General features: G+C 40.7%; 1 protein-coding gene across 2 annotated transcripts; it reads left to right on the forward strand.

Moving 5' to 3' along the window:
- Positions 1–222: 222 nt before the first annotated feature.
- Positions 223–8,705, forward strand: LOC106537147 (formin-binding protein 1; the record flags this gene model as incomplete). Of its 2 annotated transcripts, XM_014034519.1 has the most annotated exon segments (5): positions 223–355; positions 5,388–5,509; positions 5,620–5,783; positions 7,511–7,669; positions 8,444–8,705. In XM_014034519.1, coding segments are annotated over 5 exon segments (589 nt in total), but the record flags the coding sequence as incomplete, so codon positions are not given.
- Between the last annotated feature and the right edge of the window lie 1,623 nt (positions 8,706–10,328).

Here is a 10,328-nt window from a genome sequence, read left to right on the forward strand (position 1 = left end):
GAATGTGGATAAAGTGTGTCAGTGAAGAATGATGCTGTTTGAACTCAGCAAAGATTAAAGTGGAAATTTGCTTTTACGAAGGCCTTGAGAACTAGACAGATGTACAAAACAGTTGCTGCCACAAAAGATGACAAACCATCTGAATCTGTTTCTGTGACTTTTGATTGCAGCAAAAGCTGAAGGATTTCTCCTGACTTCACTGATCTGCTCTTATCTCTGAAGGGACGCCCTGACAAAGATGAAAGACGTGTACATAAAGAACCCTCAGATGGGAGACCCAGCCAGCGTCGACCCACGCCTCACAGAGATTGGCCAAAACATCGAAAAGCTCCAATCTGAAGTGCAGAAATTCGAGGTGAGTCCACCACTTGGAGCTCATTTCTCTTCAGTGCTGGCAAAGCCTTAGTGTTTGGTTTTTCTAAAACATTAATTAACAAGGAGCTCAAACATACGTCTGAATCTGGGTCAGGTCCAAACGGGCCTGTCACTTGTCCTTATTAGGACAAGAAGCAAGGCAGCCAGAGCAGCTGGCTCCGTGGTCCTGCTGCACACAGGCAGGAGAGACTCCACAGCTGGTTTTTATCCTATGTGAACGTCTCCATGACTGAGAGTTCAATTTTTTAAATTATTGTGTTCATTTCATTCATTCATAAAACAATAAAAATCATCTATAAAAAAACAAGTCATAAAAAAATCAAAAAAACAAACAAAAAAATACTATAAAATCATGAATGAAAGAAGTATGAACTTATATCTGCCTCTATTCACTAAAAAAAATTAAATCAATTCCAAACAAGTCCACTGTCAGCATACAGGGGGAAAAAAGAAAACAAAACAACCCCCTGAACACAAAAACACAAACAGAATGTCAACTTAATCAGTAATATAATGCTTCAACATAATTTTCAAGTTGTTTTTAAACAGAAATAAAGATTTAGACTGTTTCACCTCACTATCAAGACCATTCCACAATAACACCCTTAACTGAAATACATCTTTCCATCAGCACAGTTCTGAAGTTAATTTTTGTAAAGATCTCAATACCTTTTAAATTATATTCACTTTCCCTTTAAAAAAATCTGAGTTGAATATTGTTTGGTAACATTATTTTACGTGCTTTATACATAAATTTTAAAATATTGTACTCAATCAAATCGTAAGGTTATAAATATAACCACGGTTCCTTGAAGGAATGGAATGAAGTACAACACACAGTTGTATATGGGACACGCGCGCCTGGCTGAAGCCACCTCTAATCACGTCTTTAGACCGGTGACGTTGAACATCAGGTGACAGGCTCCGCCTTCACCCTATAAGTTCGGAGTCACCAGCGTCATTACTCAGATATCGCCCTTCACCGAGCCTTTTGTGATGCGGGGCCAACAAGGTGTTGTACTTCGTTCCATTCCTTCAAGGAACCGTGGTTATATTCATAACCTTACGTTCCTTTTCAGTCATTTCACTCAGAACAACACACAGTTGTATATGGGACTTGTCAAAGCGCCCCGCAGAGCAGTATCAGACCGGAGTCAAGTAGTGTGCCTGAGTAAGTACTGTACTAATGCAGAGCTTTGGACCCGACAAAGTACAGAATGAGCCACCGAAGGTGCTTTTACATCCAGGCTGTAAAACCGTGCAAATGTGTTTGGTGAGGCCCAGCTGGCCGCGGCACAAATGTCACTCACAGGTACCCCTTTAAAAAGGGCTCAAGATGGCGCTACACCCCTGGTGGAGTGAGCTTTAACTCCAAGAGGCATTGGAAGGTTTTTGCTGCTGAATGCTAGCAAGATGGCCTCTACAATCCAGTGAGAGAGTCTTTGTCTAGAAAGAGCTTTACCTCTGTGTGGGTTAGCAACAGCCACAAACAGCTGATCACATGAACTTACATCCTGTCTGCGGCTGATGTAAGTGCGTAGAGCATGTACAGGGCACAGAAGATGCAGCCTCTTTTGCTCCTCAGATGCAAAAGGGGGAGGATGAAAGYTGGAAAGCTCTATAGACATAGAGCTGTAACTAGAAGGTATCACCTTAGGAAGATACGCAGAGTTGGGGTGCAAAACCACTTTAGAGTCATTAGTAGAAAACTGGATACAGGATGGGTTCACTGACAGAGCGTGGAGGTCCCCGACCCGTTTAGCTGTAGCTAAASCCARAAGCAAAGCAACTTTATATGAAAGAAACTTCAACTCTACAGACTCTAGGGGCTCAAATGGAGGGTCGTAGAGAGCCTCAAGAACCACAGTGAGGTCCCAAGAGGGAATACTGGGTTTAATAGCAGACCATAGCCTACGAACCCCTTTCAGAAAACGCACGGCTAAAGGATGAGCACCAGGTGTGACTCCATCAAAACCTACATGGCAGGCAGAAACAGCTGCTAAGTAGACTTTAATTGTGGAAAAGGAGAGCCCTTTATCCAGTAGCTCCTGAAGAAATGTTAAAACATCTCCTATTGAGCACTAAAACAGGTCCAGGTGCCTGTTCTTACTCCATCGCTCAAAAGCTTGCCACTTATAGGAATATAATCCTCTAGTGGATGAAGCTCTGCTTGATCTGCCCCTTCCACGTCCAAGTACTGACCCTGTCCGGGCACGAAGGCGTGGATGGACCGTGGTTTGCTCCAGGAAGACGTCAGCTCCGACACAAAGTCTGGAAACATAGGCTACGTTCACACTGCAGGCAAATCCGACCCAAATCCGATTTTTTTGACCCATCTGACTCATATCCGATTTTTTTATGACAGTCTGAACGCGACAAATCCGATTTTTTTCAAATCCGACCCAGGCCGTTTCAGTATGTGGTTTTAAATCGGATACATATCTGATGTTTTCAAAGTGACTGCAGTGTGAACGCTCATGTCACATTCATCTGACTTTTTCATCAGTGAGGAGGGGCTGAAGGATCGATAAGACACTAACCTCAAGTCTCGCTGTTTAAATCTGTAGCTCCGTGTGTTTACAGCTCCAAAACACAAGTCCAGTTGCTTCATCTTTTTACTTTTCATTTTCCACGTAGATAGTTTGATAATAATGGTCCAGCCTGGGTCGCGGAGAGTATCGATCCTAAAGTTCGATACTCGGTCGATACTTTTTTCCAGCTCGTAGTTTCGTTAAAAAAAAAAAAGCTTCACTGGAGCATCCCGGTCAGAGGCAGGTTCAGATATAAACACTGAACTAAAGAAGCAGGTCAGATAATTATTTAATCGGCTCTGATTAAACAACAACTTCCGATTCGATGAGCAAAATGTAGCATCCATGCTAGCTCTGTAAAAAAACAAGCCAGCTGATGAGACGTCACGTCTTTTACTGCGCATGCGTGTCACATCAGTGCTGTGTAGCGTTCACACAGGAGTCTGATACAGGTCACATTTAAAATGTAATGTGAACGTTCACACAAAAAGATCGGATTTTTTCAAAAAATCGGAACTGAGCATTAAGACCTGCAGTGTGAATGTAGCCATAGGCAGACGGTGCTTCACATCAGCCGGTTCAGACGGGAGATAAAACCCTACGAACCTCGATGGCTTTTGAGAAGGTGGGGGGTCGGGCCACTGTACCTCCAGTTTAGCAGCAGCTCGGCGACACAGGGATAAGAAGGACAAATCCTGGTCCACCCTCTCAGCAGCGGGGGTGGAGTGAGCTGGGCACGGCTCCTCGTTGTCTTCGGACAGACTGAGAACCTCCTGCTCCATCTGCAGAACATCGTCCTCCTCTTGGTTTAGATCAAGTAGAAACCGGGTCTCACCCCCCTCCATGTCGGGTGAGGCCGCCTCGTGCTCCATCTGGTCCGCCCAGCTAGCAGYGGGGGCTTCGACCGCCGAATCCTCGTCTTCGTCGGACTGAGCCGTCTGGCTGGATTCGGAGATCAGCAGGTCTTGTCGGAAAACAGCAGTTTCCCCCAGCATTTTCTCCAGGAATTTCACTCTCTTCTCCAGTGTCTGATGCGAAAGTCTGGCACAGGCCCGGCAGGACTCGGGCTCCACAAGTGCCCTTCGAGCGTGAATGATTCCCAGGCAGGCAGGGAAGGCCTCGTGCTGGTCCTTCTCGTGAAGCTTAAAGCCGCACCCCTGAAGACAGGGGCGAACAGAAGACTTTGTCTTCTTCAAAGGTGGTTTTGTGCTCATCGTGAACCACAAAACAATTTTCAGCAGAAAATAAAGGTCACTTAAGTAGTGTCGAGTGGCAGACACATGAACCAGCAGGTAACGCAGTTAGCACCAGTAAAGCTAGCTTAAGAACCTTAGAAGCTGAGCTAGCTAGCAGCAGCTATGTGAGCTCAGGTTTAGAGGTGACTATCGCGAGGTGAAGGGCGATAGAACTGAGTAATGACGCTGATGACTCCAAACTTATAGGGTGAAGGCGGAGCCTGTCACCAGACTTTCAACGTCACCACGTCACCGGTCTTAAGACGTGATTAGAGGTGGCTTCAGCCAGGCGCGTGAGGGCGCGCGTGTCCCATATACAACTGTGTGTTGTACTGAGTGAAATGACTGAAAAGGAACATGAAGTTTCAGTATATTCAATTGTACAAATATTAGGTTTGTATGATCTCTGTATTTAGCTACAATAATAACTCTAATAGCTCTTTTCTGTAAAAGAGAGACTGTTTTACAGGCATTACCCCACACTTCCACACAAGACGTCAGATATGGTACAATCAGTGAGTTATACAAAATATACAAAGCCTTATTGTTTAATACATCCTTTACCTTATTTATCATTGCAATTGTTTTAGATATTTTACCTTTTATATAGTTTATATTAGATTTCCATGACAAATGTTCATCAATAATAACACCCAAAAACTTTACTTCTTCTGTTTTTTTGTATTTCAGATCCTTCAACATACAAATGATCATCAACACCTTTTTTTTACTACTGCAAACCTTGTTTTACCAATATTTAATGATAATCTATTACTATTAAACCATTTTTTTTAATTTTTATAAATTCACTTCCAACCACCTGTAACACTTTTTTAATATTGTTACCAGAAAAAAAAAATAAGTTGTGTCATCTGCAAATAAAATAAACTTAAGCAATTTAGAAATCATTGTAATATCGTTAATAAACAAAAGAAAAAGTATCGGTCCAAGGACCGATCCCTGTGGTACTCCACAACTAATATCCTGCACAGCAGACTTTCTACCACCGATTTATACAAACTTTCTTCTATTCTTCAAATAACTTGTGATCCAATCATATGCCAGTACTCTGATACCGTATTTATGTAATTTAACCAATAATATTGAGTGATCTAAAGTATCAAAAGCTTTTTGTAAATCTACAAATACACTCATTAGATTTTGTTTTTTTTTTTTTTGTCTATTGCTGAGTCCCCTGACCAATCGGATGTTGTCCACATGTTTGTAAGAGCTGCGTGTGTTCCAGGGCTGGTTAGCCGAGGTGGAGGAGAGGATGCCGTCTAAGAGTGACTCAAACCGCAGAAGTGGATTCTTCGAGACCCAGAACAGCACAGCAGTGAGCAATAACTGCGCGCAGAACAGAGAGAGGTAAGGTAGACTCTGACAAACGGCAGCCCAGGATCACTGTTGCTGCCAGCCGTGTGATTTTGGATGGAAACTCCGTATGTTTTCACAGTATATTTAATGTGTGTGTGTTGGCCCCTGAGCAGCCCGGATGGCAGCTACACGGAGGAGCAGAGCTCAGAAACTCACGTCAAAGCCAACATCAACCCCACCTCCACCACTCCTGACATTGATGATGAGTTCGATGAAGACGTGCTGCCCACCATCGGCACCTGCAAAGCCTTGTACCCGTTTGAAGGTAGCTACAGAACCATCCTCTGCTTGTTGGCTGCTGCTGAGAAAAGCCTAGTGTTAGAGACAAGAAGCTTTTCAGCTCGTCTAGATGTAGAGAGGGAGGAGCAGAGGAGGGGGTTTCTCTGGAAATGTGTGGAGGACGAGTGAGAACTGAAATGACGTCATTTCTCTTCTAACGTGTTTTTAAAATCAATTGAAATAAACTCTTCTGAATGTTAATCGGTGAAAATTGCATAACGAGAAGCTGGAATGAGTCAAAGAGCTCATCGGTTCCGCTGACCCCGTTTAGAAAGGTGCAGGTTTTAGCTGGGGTGAAACCTACAAATGTGTTCTTGTATTCCCTCATCAGTCGATATGTTGTAGTATCTTTATAGTTTTTATGTTTTAGTGGTTTTTCTTGTACCTCTGGCTGCTAGCTTGTACCCTAAATTAGACAAACCCTTAAAAAGCTACAATCATGGCTTCAACAGAAAGGGTTCTAGTTGCCTTTTTCCAATAGAAATCATTTTTCACAGTCTGAAATGAGTACATTCTTCTAAGTCAAAGTAATGATTATACACGCATCCTGAAATATTTTCATGAAAAGGAATATCTTCTTTTCTTACCTCTTTTTTTTCCTGTTCTACATCAAACAGCTGTGATTGTGTAGCTTTATTTATGGGGTGCCCTTACTAAAGTTACACAGTCAAAAATTACCACCAATATTTTGTTTTATTTAGCCTTTTATAAGAAAAAAAGAACACATTTATTTTTCAAAGTCAGTTTTTCACCATATGATTCATACATTTATAAATGTCATAATTTATAAAATAAATGTTTTACTTACAAATTAAATATTTAGTTAACAAGCTAAATATTTAACTTGTGACTTAAATATTTAGTTTTGAGCTAAATATTTAGCTTGCAACTTAAATATTTAGCTAGCTACCTAAATATTTAGGTTGCAACTTAAATATTTAGCTAGCAATTTAAATATTTAGCTAGTTACCTTAATATTTAACAAATATTTAGCTAGCTACCTAAATATTTAGGTTGCAACTTAAATATTTAGCTAGCAAGTTAAATATTTAGCTAGCTACCTAAATATTTAACTTAAATATTTAGCTAGCAACTTAAATATTTAGGTAGCTAGCTAAATATTTAAGTTAAATATTTAGGTAGCTAGCTAAATATTGAAGTTGCAACCTAAATATTTAAGTCACAAGTTAAATATTTACCTTGTTAACTAAATATGTGAGGTAGTGTTTTAGGGCTAGTGGAAGTAATTTTTAGATTAGTGCTGCCCACCACTGCTTGTACCCTAAATTAGACAAACCCTTAAAAAGGTACAAACATGGCTTCAACAGAAAGGGTTCTAGTTGGCCAATAGAAATCATTTTCCACAGTCTGAAATGAACATGTTCTTCTAAGTCAAAGTAATAATTTTATACTCATTCTGAACTATTTTCATAAAAATGAATATCCTCTTTTCTTACCTCATTTTTCCCCTGTTCGACATCAAACAGCTGTGATTGTGTAGCTTTATTAGCGTCGTTAGCTCTGTCATCCTCACCTTCAGCTGAGCAGGCAGATGTTACCTGTTGGTTGAGGCTTCTTATAAAAGCTCTTCTTATTCATCTTACTGGTTTTGTGACATGGCCATGTTTCCTCAGATGTTTCTTCTTTGGTCGTGTGCGTTCGCTCCTTTCATTTCATCCTCTCTCATTGTGTGCGTTTTCCCTCATCCTGCAGGTCATAACGAGGGCACCATCGCCGTGGCCGAAGGCGAGCTGCTGTACGTTATAGAAGAAGACAAAGGCGACGGCTGGACGAGAGTTCGGAGGAATGAGGATGAGGAGGGATACGTCCCCACATCTTACGTTGAGGTCTTTTTGGAAACAAATGCCAAAGGTGCTATGACATACATTTAACTCAGCTGGTTTATGCTGTGACAGGTTTTTTTTTTGTTGTTGTTGTTCATTTTGTTACACTTTGTATGTTTCGACTCATGTGCTAAATGAGCAGGAAGGAGATTAGATTGATCCTGATCGCTCAGACGAACACACTTCCTGTCTCTGCAAAAGCAAAGGACCAATCTGATTTATTTGTTGTGCCTCAGGACGGTTGTGGCCAACAGCGTGAATGTGGCTCTGCAGCTCACAGTGTTTCATAATGTTTCACAAGTGTTGCTTGAGCAAATCGAAGGCAATTATGTGAAAATACGGAAGAGGAGCCTCTCACTGCAGTGCCACCTAGTGGTCACGTGTATACGTAGTAACCACTTGGCATCCTCATTTCCTTTTATATACCGTTTAATTATAAAAGCTGATGACTTTTGAACAAACGTGGTGTTTAATGAAGGATAGGAAGAAAAAACATCCTGCACATTTGCTGTTTTTCTGTTCGCACCTGTAAGGACAGCATGCTCAGCTTACAATCATGCAAACACCCTTCAGATCTGTTGTAAACGAAGGAACACTTCTTAAGAGTTATTTTTCTAGGCTGAAATAAAAAAAAATGTAGACCTCCCTTTTGGACTATTGCATGCTGTAAACAGAAACATTGTCCCCAGTTGGGTTGATTTTATTATATCCTTCAAGTTCACAGTAATATTTCCTTTTTTAGCCTCTGAATGTACTTTTTATAATGATAGTGTTGGTCTGTTTTGGATATATTGTTTTCCAGAACAGGGATAAAGGAATAACGGAGTGAGCTGTTCTGAGCTCCACGGTGAGCTTCTAGAGCCTGCTGCTGTCTAGCATGCATGGCTGTGGGAACCTGGTTCAGTGAAGGGGGGAGGGGCTGTTGTGTGCTTGTGTGAATTTGGCTGAGAATTTTTTTCAACCTTTGACATCCAAGTGATAATGACATAATCGCAAAAGTATGAAAGTGCACGGACAAAACAAAAAGAAAAAAATTGTATAGGTCTTCTGGACGGGTTCTTCTCTAATGAAACGTTTCGTCTCTCCTCCAAGAGACTTCTTCAGTCTGAGAGTTTCAGGCAAAATTCAGGCTTTTAAGCCCTGCCTCCATGTAAAAGCCTGAATTTTGCCTGAAACTCTCAGACTGAAGAAGTCTCTTGGAGGAGAGACGAAACGTTTCATTAGAGAAGAACCCGTCCAGAAGACCTATACAATTTTTTTCTTTTTGATTTTTTACCTGGATTACTGAGATGCATCAGGACACGGACAAAACATATATTAATATTTAGGCATTACACCCGACAAAATAAGAGCACTGCTATTCAAATGGAATTGCACAATAAATTAAATTTTTAGGATTTTTAGGATGTAAATATTTCCATATGCATTTGTAGCATTGCTGGTTTATATCATCCGATGCCAAATCTGTGCTCTCAGGCTGTGGGCCCGCCCACACTCCCTCGCACCTTGCTGTCAATCACAAAGTAACACGACACTTTTATAATTCTCAAAAAACAAATATCAACCAATGAAAAAAAGAATAAATTTAGAAGTAAATTTTTAATGTTTTAGTCAGGAAAACATGTGTTTACATAAAGGAGCAATACTACAGCCAGCCACTAGGGGGCGCTCGTATGTTGTGATCTCAACTTCTGCCTTCTGGTCTTGTCAGTAATTAAGTATGTTCCTGTGCTTTTTATGTATTTATCTTTTACCAGACATTCAAAACTCAAATATCAAAATATGAATGGAATATATAGAAATACAGCACAGGCCTGCTGTAGCTCAGTGGTCAGAGCTGCTGTCTCGTAATCCTGAGGCTGCAGATTTGATTCCAGGTAGCATCAGAAGGATCTGGCGTAAGATATTTGCCAATTTTTTTCCCATGAGTTTGATCCATGCAGAAGACAGAAGTCAAAGCAAACAACATATGCATCACTAATGGAACAGACCTCTTTAAAAGTTGTCATTATTTTCATATTTTCCAGACAAGTTGCATTAGTCAAAAAAAAGTGTCATGAAGAGAAACAAAAACACATAGATAAGTCGCTCTGGAGTATAAACCGCACCTAACTAATCACATCAGAACAGATATTTAACCTAGAAAAGCACAATAACACAGAAAACATGGCGCCTGGGATGCCAAATAGCCTTAATTGCTGGGTTGCAGATGATGTAGTATCGATGTCATGAAATGCAGATGGGAGGCAGGAAGTAAATGAAGCCATGTTTCCTTCTGTTGATTCAGTGCCTAAATTCTGTGCCGTGTACAGTTGTTGCAGCCGCTCTAATCAGGAGAAATATCAAAAAAATGTTCATGTTCCGAAAGTATTGTGTCACAAGGGAGTTAAATTTTAAAAACTTGCAGAAAAAAATAGGACAAAAGTGGATCAACGATCTACAGCTAAAAACAGGAGGTGTGGAAACGAACAATGCAACCGTTTGCAGTGACCGCTTTCTAACAGGTCAGGATCGGATCATTTAAATCATATTGTCAGATATTTTCCTCTATAGTTACTTGAATTTGGGTTTACAGAAGCTAAATAAATTATTTACAAGTAAATCCAAGCACATAGAAATAACAGGAGTTAACTTGTTAGCGTTAGCGATAGCATTGTTATCGTAGGCTAACTACTTGAAATAGCACA

Source organism: Austrofundulus limnaeus, unplaced genomic scaffold, assembly GCF_001266775.1.
Source record: "Austrofundulus limnaeus strain Quisiro unplaced genomic scaffold, Austrofundulus_limnaeus-1.0 Scaffold2150, whole genome shotgun sequence".
Taxonomy (NCBI): domain Eukaryota; kingdom Metazoa; phylum Chordata; class Actinopteri; order Cyprinodontiformes; family Rivulidae; genus Austrofundulus; species Austrofundulus limnaeus.